At 40.8% G+C, this 19,050-nt stretch overlaps 1 protein-coding gene across 2 annotated transcripts in view; it reads left to right on the forward strand.

The window, feature by feature from the left end:
* PLCG2 (phospholipase C gamma 2) overlaps positions 1 to 19,050 on the forward strand; it is a 136,861-nt gene that overhangs the window by 87,134 nt on the left and 30,677 nt on the right. For both annotated transcript variants that reach the window (XM_063438256.1, XM_063438257.1), the window contains exons 6-20: positions 832 to 916; positions 1,022 to 1,105; positions 3,923 to 3,966; positions 4,557 to 4,629; positions 7,219 to 7,320; positions 7,540 to 7,658; positions 8,493 to 8,578; positions 9,064 to 9,184; positions 9,362 to 9,530; positions 9,886 to 9,990; positions 11,539 to 11,631; positions 13,131 to 13,303; positions 15,490 to 15,690; positions 16,196 to 16,315; positions 16,962 to 17,142. In XM_063438256.1, the coding sequence (XP_063294326.1) occupies positions 832 to 916; positions 1,022 to 1,105; positions 3,923 to 3,966; positions 4,557 to 4,629; positions 7,219 to 7,320; positions 7,540 to 7,658; positions 8,493 to 8,578; positions 9,064 to 9,184; positions 9,362 to 9,530; positions 9,886 to 9,990; positions 11,539 to 11,631; positions 13,131 to 13,303; positions 15,490 to 15,690; positions 16,196 to 16,315; positions 16,962 to 17,142 (1,756 nt within the window). The remainder of the gene's footprint in view (positions 1 to 831; positions 917 to 1,021; positions 1,106 to 3,922; positions 3,967 to 4,556; positions 4,630 to 7,218; positions 7,321 to 7,539; positions 7,659 to 8,492; positions 8,579 to 9,063; positions 9,185 to 9,361; positions 9,531 to 9,885; positions 9,991 to 11,538; positions 11,632 to 13,130; positions 13,304 to 15,489; positions 15,691 to 16,195; positions 16,316 to 16,961; positions 17,143 to 19,050) is intronic.

Consider the following 19,050-nt stretch of genomic DNA (forward strand, 5'->3'; position numbering starts at 1 on the left):
CACTGAGTTGTTTTGGCCTCTTCCTCTGGCACCAGGGACCCCAACTTGCATCCAGGCAAGAATCGATCCCTCTGCTCACTCCATCCACATAGGCAGGAAGTGATCCCTATGCCTGCTCCATCCGCTCAGGAAGGAATCAATCCCTCAGTCTGCTTAGGATACTGTCTATATTAAGACACTGGTTGGCTCTGAGGTGTAATTCTTGTGCCCACAAGTCTTACTACTCGGTAGCTGTTCCCAAACACCAAGGAGCAGTCAGAAGACAGGCCATTAGACTCAGTCTGTCACTGGGCCCCTGGAAAGGGCCATGTTTATACATTGCTCCACAAGGAACTGCTTTTATTCCTTATTTTTGAACTGGGACTACCTTTTAACAATGCTACATGACACTTATTGTGAGTGATTCAAAACTGTGCATAAAACATAAACATTTAATAAAACATAAAAGCAACAATAAAATACCATAGAATATATATGTGTCACACAGGGGATAATCGGGGGGAGATTTAAAAACCAAATCCCTGAGCATTCTGCAAGAATGTAACAAAATATGCAAATGTATAGAAAGTCCACAGTTATTAGAATCTGTGTTTCTTAAATTGTCAGAATTGGGTGTTATCTGGTTACATGGTGGAACAAGCAATTTGAAGTGTCATATATAATAGGAGGACTCTTCATTTGTTTACTTGTATCAAACAAATTGGTATGGCCGGGAAATATTTGATTTTACATTTCGTTGCAGGTTTCCTGTCAGTCAAAATAAATAAAACAAGTAGATTAACTTGGACTAATTGAATACATTTGTAATGAACTTGTGTTCTGAATTCTCAGAATTAGCGTACGAGAGCTGAAGACAATACTTCCAATGATGAACTTCAAAGTTGGCGGTCTGAGATATCTGAAGGACAAGCTGACGGTAAATATACAGTATATATTTTTTATACTCAGTTTGTGTAATTTTGTTCTGTGGTCCCTGTTGCCTTGTACATTATTTCTCCATAATTTTGTCTTCCTGTTACAGGAAATTGGTGCTCCCAAAGATGAAGTTAGCTTTGAGCATTTTCACCTCTTCTACAAGAAACTCATGTTTGATCATCAGAAGACCGTAAGTCAACCGTTGTTGCCGACTCACCAGTTGTTTGTTCATATACAACTTCCTGTGATGCTCAGTTAGCTTGCGCCCTACAAACTATCATTTTGCTAGCCCTCTTCTTTGAGAGATGTTGCAGGATACTGATCTTTCAGAACCCAATGTTCACATACTGGAAGGAATCAACGTACATACGGATATTGGATTTCAAAGCATACAAAGCAGAGATGGACATTGGACACTAAAATGCACAAACTCAAGCATGAGTGAATTCTCATTTGAGTACACTCAAGCACGTGTATGCATTTTAAGTATGCAACATTCTCATCTTCAGGTTGGTTAGGTTAAAATTATATTTTATACTGGTTAAATCACAGGTAGAGGTAGAGATTCAAAGGTATTCTTACCTCATGACTACTTTCTCCAATTCTAGGCAGCTACCTGGAGTCAGAATAATATTAGCATTATTGTTATATCCCTAAAGCCAGTATTACTTGCCTTTTATCCCACACTGCTCTGTCCTCTCCTGGGCTGGCCACACCTCCATGGCTGAGATCATCAAGGTTGATCATCTCAGAAGTGCGCTCTGTGCCAATCAGATTATCTCTATGAGTCCTTCCGACTGATATAGCTGGGTTTCACATGGCAACTACTAGAGCAGGAGTGCCTAAAAGGTAGATCTTGCAGAACTCCAATGATGCTTTGCAAGCCTTTAACCCCTTAAGGACCAAACTTCTGGAATAAAAGGGAATCATGACGTGTCAGACATGTCATGTGTCCTTAAGGGGTTAAAGGGCTTTTAGAATGACAATGCATCATGGAACCGGTAGTTTTAAAACATCTGGAGATCTACCTTTTAGGCACCCCTTCATAATAAGAATTTAAACTCTGCAATGTAAAAATTGCTGTTCTTGCAAGAACGGCAATGTGTTTAGGTGCAGGGTTAAAAAGAGGGGCTATGGCACCCAGACCACTTCATCGAGGTGAAGTGGCCTAGGTGCCTATAGTGACTCCTTAAACTAGGAGTGATGCATCCCTTAGGGATGCATAACGTATTTCCAGGCTTTGCTATTGTAGCGGGCCCTGGGTATCCCGGCTGGTTACACATGCTTCTAGTGAATTTAGAGACCCATTCCCCCCAGTAACTGGACGACACACTGTTCCACGTGTGCAACGTTTGACAATCTTTATTTGGGCACACAGCTTTTTATGTACAGACACCCGCAGGGGGTCTCCATCCAACACAACACAATCCCAGGCAGGATGGGTTGCAGATAACCATATCCTGCTCTGGGAGGTACCACTAGCACACAGAGACACACATGCCAATACATTATATACAGGGGTGTTAAACTTTGGTCTCGTGCCCCAGGCAGGGAAGGGGTCACACAGGTAAAACACATATTGTTAGATAGCATCGGGTCCCATCTGGGATACCTGCAAATAGTGGGGCTATTGGGTGTACAGAGTCCAAGATAGCAGTGTCTAAAGTCTGAGGCTCGAGGCTCTGTACATCCCCGAAATCCGTTCCATAGCGTTGCTTGGTTTGGTCCGGTGAATTCAAACTTCTCACCCAAACCAAGCAATAGCCAATTTGCTAAAAGGCGTGAAACCCATTTGCGCCAATCAGTACTCGGGGAGGAGAGGGGTTTCACCATCCAATCAGATGAAAGGGTGCAAAACTCTGTTTGAACGGGTGCTCTTGCAGCGACCTATCAGCGCTCCCTCATGTCGACCAACCAGGAGAATGGCGCGAACCCAGTTTGAATAGGCGCTCCTTCTCCCATTGGTCGGCACAGACTTCCACGCGGCCATCTGGCCCTACGGTCGTGAGACTGACTCCCAGCCCCAGGGATTCCCTGTTGGCACGCGTCCCTCTCTCTGGTGGATACCTTACGCTGGTATCCACCTGAGAGAGCGCTTTCCTGGGCAGCCACGAGACTAGCCTCATAGCTCCCAGATCGGGGTGTAAAGAGTGATTATAGCTCCGTTGGGAGCGGGTAGGACGATCCTCGACATGGGGATCGAAGACGGTGCGCACAGGGGCGTTCGGGGATATGAACCGGCGGCCACCCAAGGGAAGCACGCGTCCACTTGTTTCCATTGCGGTTTCACACCTTGTTACGTAGGTGTGAACATTCTAACCACACGTTCTAAGCGGAGTATCGGCGTAGTCCGGTGCATGAGGCTCTGTGCGCCGGAGCACCCCCGTGTGGTTAAAAAGTAATTTGCATGATTTAAGGTCAAAATTACAAAGGGGAAACACAAATAGGAAAGGGCAATTCACAGTTAGGCAGCGGTCCCGCCACAGCTATTATTATGAAATATAGAAATTAAAGTATTTAAGTATATTAAGTAGAATTACATAATTATACATTTGATAGAAATGTAGCTCCCGCCATCTATAGGTCAAATTCTGTGTCCTATAATATGGCACTACGTCGGGCTTATCACCTGCACAATAACGGGTTTCCTGTGCTATGCTCAAGATGTCTAACACCAAAGGAATAATATCGGAAGGGGTGAACTTGGTTCCTAAATTATAACCCCCGTCAGACACCTGGCAGATAAGGAATACATTGCAATGTCCTTTTACTGCTCTAATTACAATAGTTTCCAGGAGCAGATTGCTTGGTGGGACATTAATCAGGCGGTATAGTGGTAAGGGATTGACTGTAGATACATAATTGCCCCATCACTTCCTGCTACATCCTTGCTGTAGGCGTCTGTCTCCTATGGGGAGATTGGTCCATTATTCTTTCTTGAATCCTTCTTATATCCTTGTTCATTTTATGAAAACCCTGCCTAAACCATTTTAATCTTCTGTTACAGATCTTGGATGAATTCCGAAAAGATTCCTCTGTCTTTATTTTAGGGTAAGAATTCTTATTTTTCTTTGAGTTGACATTATACACAAAGGTACCTTTATTTGGGCATCTTCGGGTGAGGAGATCATAAGAGGAATTAGCAAAAAGGGGGAAATTCCATTTTTATTCTTTTGTGCCTCGATTTGAATAAATGCCATAGATTATGGTTAAACATTTTTGTTTCTAAACCTTGATCCTCTCAGTGAACTTAGCTTCATGCATTCTAATTTGAGGGACATCTTTACTTTGGCAGTTGTTCATTTAAATGCCCTGATTTAAAATTGACTGTGAAGGGTTTCATTAAACCTTGGTCTCTGGAAACCTAAATGTTTGTTGCCCGCCCTATGGAAAGATTAGAACTCTGATTCTAGCTCACTGAGCGCTTATGGGTTCAGGCAGAAGAGGAATAGGACTGGGGCAGTGCTGAAGATCCCACCACGGGTGCCGTAAGCAATATGCCATCTGAAACCCCTGTTACTAATATTTGGTAGCCTGTTTAGTGACCTGATGATTTGTAATCTGGCTTTTGCGACTCCAGACAGAGGTTAAAATGCAGCTCAAAACTCTCCGATCAATATCTGCTTTATTCTTCTTAACAGAAGCATTGATCGACCAGATGCCTCAGCAGTTCATCTGCATGATTTCCAGCGGTTTCTACTCCATGAGCAGCAGGTGAGCTGAAATGCCTGTCCACCTGTCCGTCCATCTCTATATCTATCTCTCTCGTTTCACATTATTATTTTTTTATTGACAGGAGGGCAGTTTCCAGGCAAATAGAATGAAAGAAAAAGCATTTTAATTATCAGGCTGTAAATGTTTAATCCAAAACATGCTTGTAAAAAAAAGAGGTAGGCAGGTTAGAAGGAAAGGGAATGGGTTACCAGCTTTGCCGACGAGTCTGTTTCTCTACATCAAGAGTTAAGCCAGCACAATAGAAAGTGCAATAAAATGCAATGTTACAACATTATCTGACCCTTGTTTTGAAGAATAAATTCAAAGTCTAATGAAGTCTCAGCAATGTATCAGATCAATCGATTTGGCCTAGAATTTACACTTGCTTTGTCACGTGTGTCAACATGCAGCCAGCATTTTTGGCAATTCAGGACATTTAAAATAAAAAGTATCAGGTTTTTACATAAAATAAAGACTGCTAGTTATTGTTTTCTCCTCCAATTTATTAATAGTACTCGCTTTTCCTTTTTTTCACTATGCAGTAGGTGAACAGTGCTTCCATTTGGACTGTTTAACTTTTCTATGCAAATATTGAAGGACTTGTTGCTGAGAACTCGATTTGCTTTCTTTCATAGAAACATAGAATGTGACGGCAGATAAGAACCATTCGGCCCATCTAGTCTGCCCAATGTTCTAAATCCTTTCATTAGTCCCTGGCCTTATCTTATAGTTAGGATAGCCTTATGACTATCCCACGCATGCTTAAATTCCTTCACTGTGTTAACCTCTACCACTTCATCTGGAAGGCTATTCCATGCATCCACTACCCTCTCAGTAAAGTAATACTTCCTGATATTATTTTTAAACCTTTGTCCCTCTAATTTAAGACTATGTCCTCTTGTTGTGGTAGTTTTTCTTCTTTTAAATATAGTCTCCTCCTTTACTGTGTTGATTCCCTTTATGTATTTAAATGTTTCTATCATATCCCCCTGTCTCGTCTTTCCTCCAAGCTATACATGTTAAGATCCTTTAACCTTTCCTGGTAAGTTTTATCCTGCAATCCATGAACCAGTTTAGTAGCCCTTCTCTGAACTCTCTCTAAGGTATCAATATCCTTCTGAAGATACTGTCTCCAGTACTGTGTACAGTACTCCAAGTGAGGTCTCACCAGTGTTCTTTACAATGGCATGAGCACTTCCCTCTTTCTACTGCTAATACCTCTCCCTATACAACCAAGCATTCTGCTAGCATTTCCTGCTGCTCTATTACATTGTCTGCCTACCTTTAAGTCATCAGAAATAATCACCCCTAAATCCCTTTCCTCAGATGTTGAGGTTATCAAATATTCTGTACTCTGCCCTTGGGTTTTTACGTCCAAGATGCATTATCTTGCACTTATCCACATTAAATGTCAGCTGCCACAGCTCTGACCATTTTTCTAGTTCTTTCTGTACCTTCCAAAGACCAACATCACCGTATTTGCAGCGCGATTACTTTACAGAGTCATTTTGCATAGGGAAATAGATAGAGAAACCCAGACAGACAAACCCTTTGTTCACTGCTTTGCATTGACTAATTAATTATCTACAGTTTTTCATTCTCTAGCCTTTTTATACATGAATCAATCCCATACCGATGGTTAGTTACACCTCTTATATTGTATCATCCTCTGCTTGTCTCAAGTATTTTTAAGTCTTTATTGTAGAGGTGTATATGTACTGGTTTTGGTACCATTGCTGTCAGTATCCTGTTATTAAAGCTATTAACGATTGGTGTTAGCACTGGTCGTCTCCTTTATAGTACCGTTAAGGGAGACGTGGGGTTTAAATAGCTTAAATATTTCCGATAATGTAGGGCCTCCCGCCTGGAGTTGCCAGACCAAACATTTAGGTCCTTTCACAGCTATAGTATGTAAGATTCATATGCTGCAGTAATTAAGTCATTTTTACTAACGGTGGAATTTATCTGCTTTGATTAGTTTATTGATTTCCTTCCTATATCGTATCAATGCTGCGTGTGTTACAAGGTAGGTCTTTCTAAGCGCTGTCCATCAAAGTGACAGACGGTATGTGATCAAAATAAATATGGTGACTATGTCAGATCTACTATACCCTCTGCAGAGAAAGCTGAGAATGGAACCATGTCAGGATAAAATCCGACCCTAAAATGCTAACGTGAACACATGCAGCATGGTGACATGGCATACCTGACCATGGTCAGTGGCAAAACTATATATATTATTTATATCTATGTATATTTATATATATGATAAAAGAACCTCTGAAACATTATTAACATTTAAAAAAAAAACTGATAGGAAGATAAAGGAAAGAGAAGAAACAAATGGTGGTATTTGGTGTGAAGCTGGGAGGCATGCTCCTGAGAGAACACAGCTAGTTGGATTTCAGCTCTATTAATGTTCGAGTGTTTGGTCCCAGAGTACTTCTTGACTTTTCCATCACATAGCCCCCAGGTTTGGCTTTGTATGTGTTTATTGTTGGAAGTGTCTCCTCATACCATTGAGGACCTTATCCTGCAGCCGAAGGGTCTGTACTCGTCTTTAATAATCCCTCTTCATCATCTTTAAAGGAATCATCGGCTCAGGATCTAAATAAAGTTCGAGAACGTATGACGAAGTTTATTGATGACACTATGAGGGAAACGGCAGAACCGTTCCTGTACGTGGACGAGGTGAGCAGGCTTTATTTCAAAGAGTAATTATATTTCCCCCTGAACCTTTTCTTCTTTTCAATTCAATGCTCGAGGGAACACAAACACGTTTCAAAGTCACCGGCTGGTGAACCTTGAGCAAGAAAGGATTGATCTCGCTGTGTGAGGTGTCCTCTTATAGTGATAAAACAAAACCCAACGTCTTTGTAACGCTCTCTGTTTTCTTTCTGACTCTTTTAGTTCCTGACTTATCTATTCTCGAAAGAAAATAGCATTTGGGATGAGAAATATGATGAGATTTGTGTGCAGAATATGAATAACCCACTGTCACATTACTGGATCGCTTCATCACATAACACGTAAGTGGATCCGCGGCTTCAAACAGTTGGAACAATTAGAACGAGGCCATCAGTGGGGTACGACATGTGTTAGCCCCCTGTCTGTGTGGGGGGACATTTGTATTTATGTATTTTTAATGTAAATGATGATTGAGGTTAGTTGCAGCACATATAGGTAGATTGGGTTTCTAATTAGGAAAATAAAACCAGAGTATGGTTTGTACAAAAGAAGCGGAGATACATACATTTTTTTTTGATTAGTTTCTAAATTAAAACAAAATATGTAAATTGTCATAACGATTGAATATGGGACACATTCGTCCTACACTGGTTGTTACATCACAGCTTCTGTTCTCTCCATCACTTTAACCAGGAATGCAGATTAACGAGAGATCAGACCACGTTAGATCCAGAACCCAGCCGCTCCTTCACTACTGTGAACCTAATTTATTGTGAAATTGTTTTTAAATCGATATCTTCTACCCTTTGTATAAGTGGAGATTCTCAAACAGTTTCCTAAGAGAAAAAAAATATAGATAAAAGTGTGGAAATGTACCATTTAGAGGTCACAGCCTTCCGTAAAATGTGAATCTGTTCCTTGAGAACACATACGGGTGGAGGGGAAGCTGTAAATAAAATGATGTACAAAACTCTAATTTTCTTCACAAAATAAAGCATCAGGTTTTTGTTTAATATTTATGATGCAGCTAAGAATAAAGAGGTTAAATTAGAGCATAACTAGGCCTAATCTGTGTTTTTATAACCCCTCCTGCATTGCTAATGGAATGTATTATGTTCTATATAATATGTATTATAGTAAACCTAGACATATCTTATGTTTTATTTTATTTTTAGGTATTTGACGGGGGACCAGGTGCGCAGTGAATCATCCACAGAAGCCTACGTTCGATGTTTGCGCATGGGATGCCGATGTATAGAGTGTGAGGATTGGCTCATCTGGTTATTTGGGAAAATGATAATGATCCTGGGAGCCCCCATTAGAGCCATGCGAAAATAAATGTATCCTCTCTCTCCAGCATGTGCTCACGTGCTAACAGATTCCCACTCTTCCAATCCTGTTAGTAACATGTGACATGGTCTCTCCACAAGTTAATGAATTGCCACATACAAATCTGCTTAATGTTTTCTGAAACATTCAGGGTACAGGGGTTGGAGAAAACGCAGCGCAGTCTATAAAGTATTTAGCGTTTCCTTAAGTTCTGCCGTGTGTGTATGTATATATAATATGCTGCTCCGTGATAGGCCAGGCGCTGCGGGCGAGGTACACATTCTGTGTTTTGTGCTGAATGAAAATGTAGTGATATTAAGGTATTGGGGCCTGTGTATAAGTACTGCTACACCAAACACAGAAATCTCTTTAAAAATGTTTAAATGTGACCTTTCCGTTTCTCTCCCCCATCTCCAGTGGATTGTTGGGACGGACCGGATGGAAAACCAATTATTTATCATGGCTGGACAAGAACAACCAAAATTAAGTTTGACGATGTAGTTCAAGCTATCCGCGATCATGCATTTGTAACTTCTGAGTGAGTGTTTTTGTTTTATCTCTTATTCTGTCCTATCTGGTTGTTCGATGCCAAACAAACACATTGAGTTCAAGGCTCAGAATTACATCATTAAGCGAACATGTTTTATAGAAACTGCAATTCAGTCCAATGTGTCTAATAGGCTTATGGGGTGAGCTGTTCATTGGTTTCTTTCAGATATCCAGTCATTCTCTCCATTGAAGAACATTGCTCAGTTGAACAACAGAGGCACATGGCCAAAGTCTTTAAAGAGGTGTTTGGAGATCTCCTGTTGACCCGTCCCATTGAAGCCAGCGCAGATCAATTGCCTTCTCCCACTCAGCTCAAAGAGAGAATTATCATCAAGGTGACTTGTGAATAGCAGACGGGTCACCTTCCCTCTGGTTATGTGCCAGAAAGTGTTCAATGCTCGGGTATCTCAAGACTAAATGTAATATAGATGGGACTACACTTACATAAACCATTATACATAAAATATTTTATACTATTGTAATTACCGAGAATTCAACTCTTTCCTAAAGCAGCATTGAATAGTAGGGGGGAAATCAAGGTTGGACGAGGCTGTGATAATTTTATAGGAGTCCATAGTGCGTTAAAACAGGGGTGAAATCAAGCTTGTCTCTTTAAATGTAGTGAGAGCGCTTTGATTAAGATCTGAATGAACCCTACATAAACCTGGACTGAATGACACTCTCTTTTAGCATAAAAAACTGGGACCCAAAGGAGACTTTGTTACAAAAGCTGATGACCATAAAGAGGAAACCAAATTGCAGGGAGAGCTTGATATGTGGGACCCCATCGATCAGGTAATCTGCTTGCACGATAGTCAGTCATTTTAACTGTATTTTATGACTTTCAGGCCTTTGTATCCAACTTTCCCCTGAATGTGAATCACAGAACTACATAGTAATTTACAGTGTATGAATGTCTCACAGAGCTCCACAGCAATAAAACTCACCGTAATGTGCAGTGTGTATGAATGTATCACAGAGCCCCACAGCAATAAAACTCACCGTAATGTGCAGTGTGTATGAATGTATCACAGAGCCCCACAGCAATAAAACTCAGCGTAATGTGCAGTGTGTATGAATGTATCACAGAGCTCCACATCAACAAAACTCACAATAATTTGTAGTGTGTATTAATATATCACAGAGCTCCATAGCAATAAAACTCACCGTAATGTGCAGTCTGTATGAATGTATCACAGAGCTCCACAGCAATAAAACTCACCGTAATGTGCAGTGTGTATGAATGTATCACAGAGCCCCACAGCAATAAAACTCACAGTAATGTGCAGTGTGTATGAATGTATCACAGAGCTGCACAGCAATAAAACTCACAGTAATGTGCAGTGTGTATGAATGTATCGCAGAGCCCCACAGCAATAAAACTCACAGTAATGTGCAGTGTGTATGAATGTATCGCAGAGCCCCACAGCAATAAAACTCAGCGTAATGTGCAGTGTGTATGAATGTATCACAGAGCTCCACATCAACAAAACTCACAATAATGTGTAGTGTGTATTAATACTATCACAGAGCTCCACAGCAATAAAACCCACAGTAATGTGCAGTGTGCATGAATGTATCACAGAGCTCCAGAGCAATAAAGCTCACAGTAATGTGCAGTGTGTATGAATGTATCACAGAGCTCCACAGCAATAAAACTCAGAGTAATGTGCAGTGTGTGTGAGTGTCTCACAGAGCTCCAGAGCAATAAAGCTCACAGTAATGTGCAGTGTGTATGAATGTATCACAGAGCTCCACAGCAATAAAACTCACAGTAATGTGCAGTGTGTATGAGTGTCTCGCAGAGCTCCCCAGCAATACAACTCAGTCATGTGCAGTATATATGTATGTATCACAGAGCTCCACAGCAATAAAACTCATAGTAATGTGCAGGGTGTCTGAGAATATCACAGAGCTCCATAGCAATAAAACTCACATTAATGTGCAGTATATATGAATGTATCACAGAGCTCCATAGCAATAAAACTCACATTAATGTGCAGTATATATGAATGTATCACAGAGCTCCATAGCAATAAAACTCACAGTATTGTTCAAGGTGTCTGAAAATATCACAGAGCTCCATAGCAATAAATCACCCTGTAATGTAGAGTCTGTATTTGTAATCACAGAGCTCCACATCAATAAAACTCACTGGATTTTTACTAACCATGGATATGTTGCTGCTTTTATAACTGACTGCATTTGGCAATCTCATTAATAATGCAAAATATCTACAAGAAATTTCAGTAATCTTTACCAGAAAACCCCAATGGAGAAGAGGAAAATAGATTTAAAATAAAAACGTAAAATGTGTATGTATGACCTGTTTTTGTATTGTAGAAATGGGCTTCTCGATACTGTGCAATAGAAGGCGATAAACTTTCTTACGGTGACGAAATTGAGCAGAATACAGAGGAATGCACAGCACCGAAGGTAATTCTGAAATGGATAGACATTATCTCTGAATGGATCACGTTCACCCGGGGCGGGACTGCCTTGTCATGTAATATTATTATTAATACATAAAGCAATAAGACATTAAAGGGCCAGTGGCGCTGGGTCAGGTTACCCCTTTTCATTTTCTCTGGTTTCATGGGCCAGATTCTGAAACCACAGTTCAGATGCCAATTCATCTCATTTCAAATTCCAAAGTAATCATGTTTGTATAGCTTACATTTCCGCTGATTAGTACCCGATCAGTGATGGGTAACCGTTACACTCCAGGGGTTTGTGAGCTGCATTACTCTGGACTAGAGGAGCATCGTGGGAAATGTAGTTGCCAATCATTTGGAGTGTAAAAGTCAGTTATGAGTGACTCAGATGCCGGTGTCATTAACCAGTCTAAAGAATTCTCTGTGCACAGCATTCCGTATGATTTGTTCTGTCGTGCTTTGAACCCGTTGAACCAGATTGGATGTTTCTGTTTCGATTGTGTAAAGTATAATAAACACAGACACTTGTAAGGTATATAATAGAAGTGTCTTAACTCAGCACCAGGCTGTTACAATGAAGCCATAGAGTAAAGTGACTACATATTACTGCATGTGTCATCTCTGTTGTTCAGTTTCAAAACCTATAATTCTGACAAATCAGGGCTTCCTATCTACTTCGCCGTTTGTCTGTAGAATGCATTGTTCACGCAGTTCCAGAGTGTGAATTGTGCAGACAATCTTGATAAATTGAGAAGTCACTCACAACCTCAGATCTGTACGGCAGCTTTCTGATGAACATCTCTGTCCTTGTGGCGTCTCAGACATTAAAAGCAGCGATACAAATACTCACAAGGTAAAAGGAAGCAATGTTTATGGCCACGGACACACTTGATCATTTGCTCAGTTTTTAGTGTCTGTCTTTTGGCAGAACACTTAGATATATCTATCTGATTATGATCCACTTAAGAAATTCTTAACTTCCTTCTACGAGTCTAAAGGCCACAGAAGAGAAAATAAAAATGCTCATTGCTGTTCACTGGAACAAGAAAGGTCTCTTTGCTACTACGAACATTTAACACTTGTACTTCTAAGCTATTTGTAGAAGCATTTTAAAAAACGTAAATGAAACTACATTGCAATATGCATTCTTCCATTTTATTCATGGCATTACACAAGAGAAACAAATATTTTGACTGCAGATAAAAGCACATTTTTTTCATTTTCTTTCCTTCTCCTGACATACACTGCATACGTTTTCGGATTTCTAAATACAATTTACTAGAACTGAAATAAGGAGAGAGATTGTCAGCATTAAAGAAACTCTCAAAAGGAATTCTGACTAAGAGCTGCCACTCTAAATAATGCATTGTTGGCTCCCGGAGTGTCTTAGATGTATGCAACACTTGAGTTCGGGAAGTTAGTTCTTGATCGCTGATTTGTAAGTTTGAAAGATTAGATATTAATGAATGCTCTGTTTTCTGTATTCTCTCTTACCACCAGAAAACCACAGATCTGCATTTGCAAGAGAAATGGTTTCACGGACGGATGTGGGAGGGACGCATCATGGCGGAACGTCTGCTTCAGGAATATTGTGCTGAGATGGGGGGCAAGGATGGAACCTTTTTAGTGAGAGAAAGTGAATCCTTCCGAGACGACTTCACACTCTCTTTCTGGTATACTTAACATTTGTGACGGATTGAGTTACCCCAACACACAGGAAAGAGGATGCCCACAAAATGAGGGTGCAAAAAGCCGTATAACCTGGCCTTAGAGTGGCTACAAAGATAGAATCAAAGTCAAGACTAGCCATGGTCAGGAATAAAGAACCACAAAAATCAAGCTTGGTCAGGATAACAGAAATTCCCAGGTCAATATACAAGCCAGGTCAGGATACCAAATGTTCTCAAAGTCAAAACGAAGCCAGGGTCAATAACAGGAAATCAAAGAGAGTCGTTTGAAGCAATAAACATGTAACTAAACAGAAACCGCAATAAGGCAATGAACAAGGACCAGAACACTCTATTTATAGGTTAACATGTGTTCTGATTGGTCCACATCATCTCTTGGACCCCAAAAAGTATGAGCATGGGGTCTCTTAGATGTCAGTTTAAGGGCAGGCATGACATCACTATGTTTAAATTTATTTAAGGACGTGCCTTTAGAGCGGACAGTGTCCGCAGTTCTACCAGCAGATTTCAGCAGAGGCTTGGCGTCGGCGAATGCAGAGGAGCGATTCTCTGATGCTGAATGGGTAAGTATTATTTCCCTTTCAGGTCTCAAGCCGTGCGACCTGAGAGGAGCTGCTCGGCGTGGACCAGGTAAGTATCGCCACAATATTAACCCCTTAAGGACACATGACATGTGTGACATGTCATGATTCCCTTTTATTCCAGAAGTTTGGTCCTTAAGGGGTTAAAGATCCACCTTGTCATAATTCAAAGTGAAGCTAAGTTGTCTCCCATGATTTTTCTGGAAAAAACTCTAAAATGATCGACTGGGCTATATATACAAATATGAGTTTTGCTAGAACGTCATTGTACTTTGTAATGGAAGCACCCTGTGCACCTGTCAGTCACCACGGAGAGCGCATAGTGAAAGGAGTTAATATAGTTATAATGTTTCTACTTTTCCTCCTCTAGTGCCAGTATGTGCCCTGGCTGTGCCAAAACTAACCTGGATTATGGTGTCTGTTTCCAAATCTTTATTATACATTTAAAAGAAAACAGAGCAGTGACAGTTCCTCTTTCATTACAGAACGCAGAATGTGTTGGAGCGTTAATGAGAAATAAAAATGATAATTACTGTAATGATAATAAGTGATATATTTGACAGATCTGTCACATTTAGCTAATTGTATTGGTTCACTATGACCCTACACACAGAACTTAAGTAAACCAGTGGCCAGACTTAACGGAAAACAGAGTAGTACAAGACAAACCGAGTTCAGGAAGACAGAGAGTAATGTAAACGAGAACTAGCCAAAAGTCAGGGACAATAGATCGAAAAATGGTCAAGAACAAGCCGAGGTCAGATAAGCCAGACATATACAAGAAGAACGTGCTCTTGGAATAACCATGTGATGGAAAACATGACAGGGGAACAGTACAAAGCCAAAAAGGGATTTTATAGCCATTAATCACTTTGATCCATGTGATGCCAGAATGTGGGTTTGCGTTACCGGCAAGATGCACACTCGTTCGTGTCACTAATTAGGTCTAATGATAGAGGAGATGAAGCCTTTAAAAGGTTCCAGTGTGCTGTGGCCGGCGTCAGTAAGAGTATTAGAAAGAGGAATGGCCACATTGAAGAGGGAAGTAGGTGGCGATTGTGTTGAGTATACGGATCGCATTGGGATGCGCCCCATGCACCCGTGCTGGACAGGTGCCGCAATAGTAATACATATCACTGACCAGTACTTCTCACACAGGGCTATATAATTAATTGAAATAAACCGTGACCGTTAAAATTTTATAAAATCATGCAGTGCCAGCATCTGCTCAAATGTTTTCTTAGGAGTAGGACCCCTCATTACAGTCATAGAATGCACCCTTTAACTTAATCCTAATATTTACTTGTGAACTGGAAGGAAATTGGAATCTCACAGAAAATAAGATGCAATGATATGCAGTAGGTTTCTTTAAAATAAAGCATGTGTGCACACGGTAAAACGCAAGTTTGATTGATATTTGGAAATTTGGTCCCCCAAGATTAGAAACTTATCATGGGTTCTGCTAGAGTTTGCAGGATGCTTAGAACCTTACAGGGTCTTCACAGGTTTAGGTGCTCCGTCCCTGTTCACCGTTATTGAGGAAGAGTGGTCATTGCTACATGATAATCATGTGTTCATCTGTGTTTGCAGGAGGCACGGCAGAGTTCAGCACTGTCGTATTCGGTCTTACCCAGAAGGAGATGGAATGAAGTATTACTTGACCGACAACCTCACATTCGATAGCATATACGACCTGATACAACACTACAGGGAATCCTCATTACGATGTGCAGAATTTGAACTGCGATTAACGGATGCTGTTCCCAATCCCAACCCTCATGAATCTAAAAGGTACTTGGACCTACGCATTTCGCATAACATTGGGCGTGGGGAGCTTTCCTTAGTAGAACAGTGGCTTCTAGCTTATACTAAATGCTAAACTAGACCTGGCCTCCTAACCAGGATTTACGGGATGGTTTTGAGAATTTACATTTCAAAATCAGAAAAGAGAGAAAGAATGCTTAGCCGTGATCTATATTGCATGATCTATATTGCATAAACGACCGTAAAATAAAGAAAAAAACAAAATAGAAAGACGGGGAAGGGGAGATCAGAGAAACAAATGTACAAAATTGGATTGGGGCGTTGAATGTATAGTATGCCAGTTACCCTGTGTCTTTTGAAAGTGCCATGCAGGTGAACCTCAAATTGGAAAATAGAGCAGACAGTAAGAGAGAAAATGGGGGGGGGTTAAGCATCCCCCGTGTTTAGTTTTCACCTTGAGGATATATGGATGGAGTATTTAATTTGCTATTTATCACAGAACATTATAGATCTGGGTTTTGTTTTCCCCCAGCTGGTACCATGATAACCTCAGTCGAGGAGAGGCTGAAGATATGCTAATGCAAATTCCTCGGGATGGAGCCTTCTTAATACGCAAGAGAGATGAACCCAATTCCTACGCATTCACTTTCAGGTATTGTGTGTCCAGCGCGGATAGACACTGGCACAGTCTGTCTGTTTATTTCATACATTGACCGCAAATGGACTGGGATTTCAAAGAGCCATCCCATATTTATATAATGTGTACTGGTGGCTTTGCATTGGATAAAGTCCGCCAGTATGGTGCGTGGTCCATTTAAATATTTTTCTCATAGCTTGGCTGGCAACACATTATATAATTACCCATACCATCTTTTTCAATTCTTTATTTTTCAAGCACAAGGCAGCGATACAATATATCTGTATAAACACAGCACAGTCAGTACTTGTATTTTCCCATTTTACACCTATACCACCTTTTAACAATAATGTTTAATCCTCTATGGTGGATATTTCAATGTTTACTCATTGCCCTTCATAAATACACAATATCCCAAAGGGCAGTTTGTCCGAAATGTCTGCATTTTGCCTTGTTTCTCAGCAAGAAACAAAATGGGATGTGTCTACATAATACATTTGGGGCATCCCTGGCGCAACCTAGCATAACTATAACTTCTGCAATGAATATCTATAAAGTGTGACCATTGTAGATTGCTCCCCACATTTTTCCCAGGTAGCATAATAACTGTAATATGATTGGGCAGTTTGTGAAAATTTCAAGAAATGTCTTTGTGGCTCAGGGCGGAAGGAAAAATAAAACACTGCCGAATCCAAAAAGAGGGTCGCCTGTTTGTACTGGGAACATCTGCTTACTTCGAGAACCTGGTGGAGCTTGTGAATTACTATGAGAATCACCCGTTGTACCGTAAAATGAAGCTACGATACCCAGTAACTGAGGAGTTGCTGAAAAGATATAGCACAGTAAGTCTGTATTTTGACTTTTAAAGGACAGGAAACAGCAATCAAATAGGGTGGGAGTGAGACAGAGCTGGAGTAGAGAGTAGAGTGCTGCCCTTACAGAGAGAGCAAGAGACAGGTATGTGAGGTAGATGTTACTCTAGGAGGCCATAAGCTTTCTTAAAGAGACAGGTTTTAAGGCCCTTCTTAAATGATTGAAGACTAGGGGAGAGTCTGATGGCAATAGGCAGGCTATTCCATAGGAAGGGAGCCGCCTGCGAGAAGTCCTGCAAGCGCGAGTTGGCTGTACGGGTGCGAGCAGCGGACAGGAGAAGGTCACGGGCAGAGCGGAGATAGAGATACCTATCGATCTGTGAAGAGATATAGGAGGGGGTAGAGTTGTTCAGTGCTTTATAGTTATGGGTTAGTGCCTTGCATTGACTCCTATAGGATACAGGGAGACAATGTAAGGACTGACAGAGGGGTGAGGTGTGAGAGGAGCGACTAGAGAGCAAAATCAGTCTGGCGGCAGCGTTCATTACAGACTGTAGCGGGGCAATACGGCTTTTGGGAAGACCAATCAGGAGAGGGTTACAACAATCCATGTGGGAAATTACTAGAGCATGGACAAGCTTTTTGGTAGCATCTTGCGTAAGAAAGGGGCGGATGCGGGCTATGTTTTTAAGATGGAATCTACAGGATTTGGTAACATGCTGGATATGAGGCTGAAAGGTGAGGCCAGAAGCAAGTATGACGCCAAGACAGCGTGCTTGCAAGGATGGACTGATGTGGGTACCACAAACTTGAAGGGAGAGCGAAAGAGGAGGATCAGTATTAGGAGGAGGAAAGACAAGGAGCTCAGTTTTAGAGAGATTGAGTTTCAGAAAGCGGGAGGACATCCAGTCAGAGATGGAGGAAAGGCAAGCAGTGACACATTGCAGGACGGCAGGGGAGAGGTCCGGGGAGGAGAGATATATCTGGGTGTCGTCAGCGTACAGGTGGTAGTGGAATCCAAATGAGGTAATAAGTTTGTCAAGAGAGGCAGTATAAAGAGAAAATAGAAGGGGACCAAGGACGGAAACTTGGGGGACTCCAAACGAGACAGGACGAAGGGAGGAGGTATCATAAGAAAAGGACACAAGGTTTCTTATGAAATGACGCACAATAATTAAAATTAGGGCGATAGCAACAATATATTTTAAGAAGCAAATTATGAGTTGGCTTCAAGTGTAATTGTAAAAAAAAAGTAGACTGCAATCACAATTAATCCTATATATCAACCTTGAACAAATGAAATGCCATTTTTAAATGCAGTGTTCAGAGAGGAAAGCAGGCAATGATTCTAAATGATTCTCTGTTCACAGCAAAGCTCTGTGCATGTCTCTGTTTATTACATGACGTTTCAGTGTTTGATATCATTCTTACACTGTGCTGGAACAACCTGTCCTATATCTGATTTAAAGAAAAAAACTGAATAGAAACTTACTGAATGGAAATATTTTAAACAAAATTTAGCGTCAAACTGACATGAGCAAAAGCTCTACCCAGCTGGTTTTGTACTACAACTCCCATGATGCTTTGCTGTAAGGCTGCGTTGTGCTTACTCCTCGCCCTACACTCACTAGCGATGTCCTACCCATTTAGAAAAATAGTTAAATAAGCAGATAGTTACATGCTGGCATAGGGTTGGCGTGAACAAGATTAAGATGGCAAAATACATTCTATATATTTACAGACTTATTCACTAAAGTGAGATTTCAATTTAAATTCAAACAGAATTCCGAATTTAAGGCCAGAGTAATCAAACTGAAAGCATAGGTGACTTGGATCATTTTTCCAGTTTGGCTTTTTTGAAATTGACTTTGAATTCTCATTGCAGTGAATAACTCTGTATCCGTATGTTAGTGGTGACATGAGGACAGTCATCCTTTT

Source organism: Pelobates fuscus, chromosome 12 (genome assembly GCF_036172605.1).
Source record: "Pelobates fuscus isolate aPelFus1 chromosome 12, aPelFus1.pri, whole genome shotgun sequence".
Lineage (NCBI taxonomy): Eukaryota > Metazoa > Chordata > Amphibia > Anura > Pelobatidae > Pelobates > Pelobates fuscus.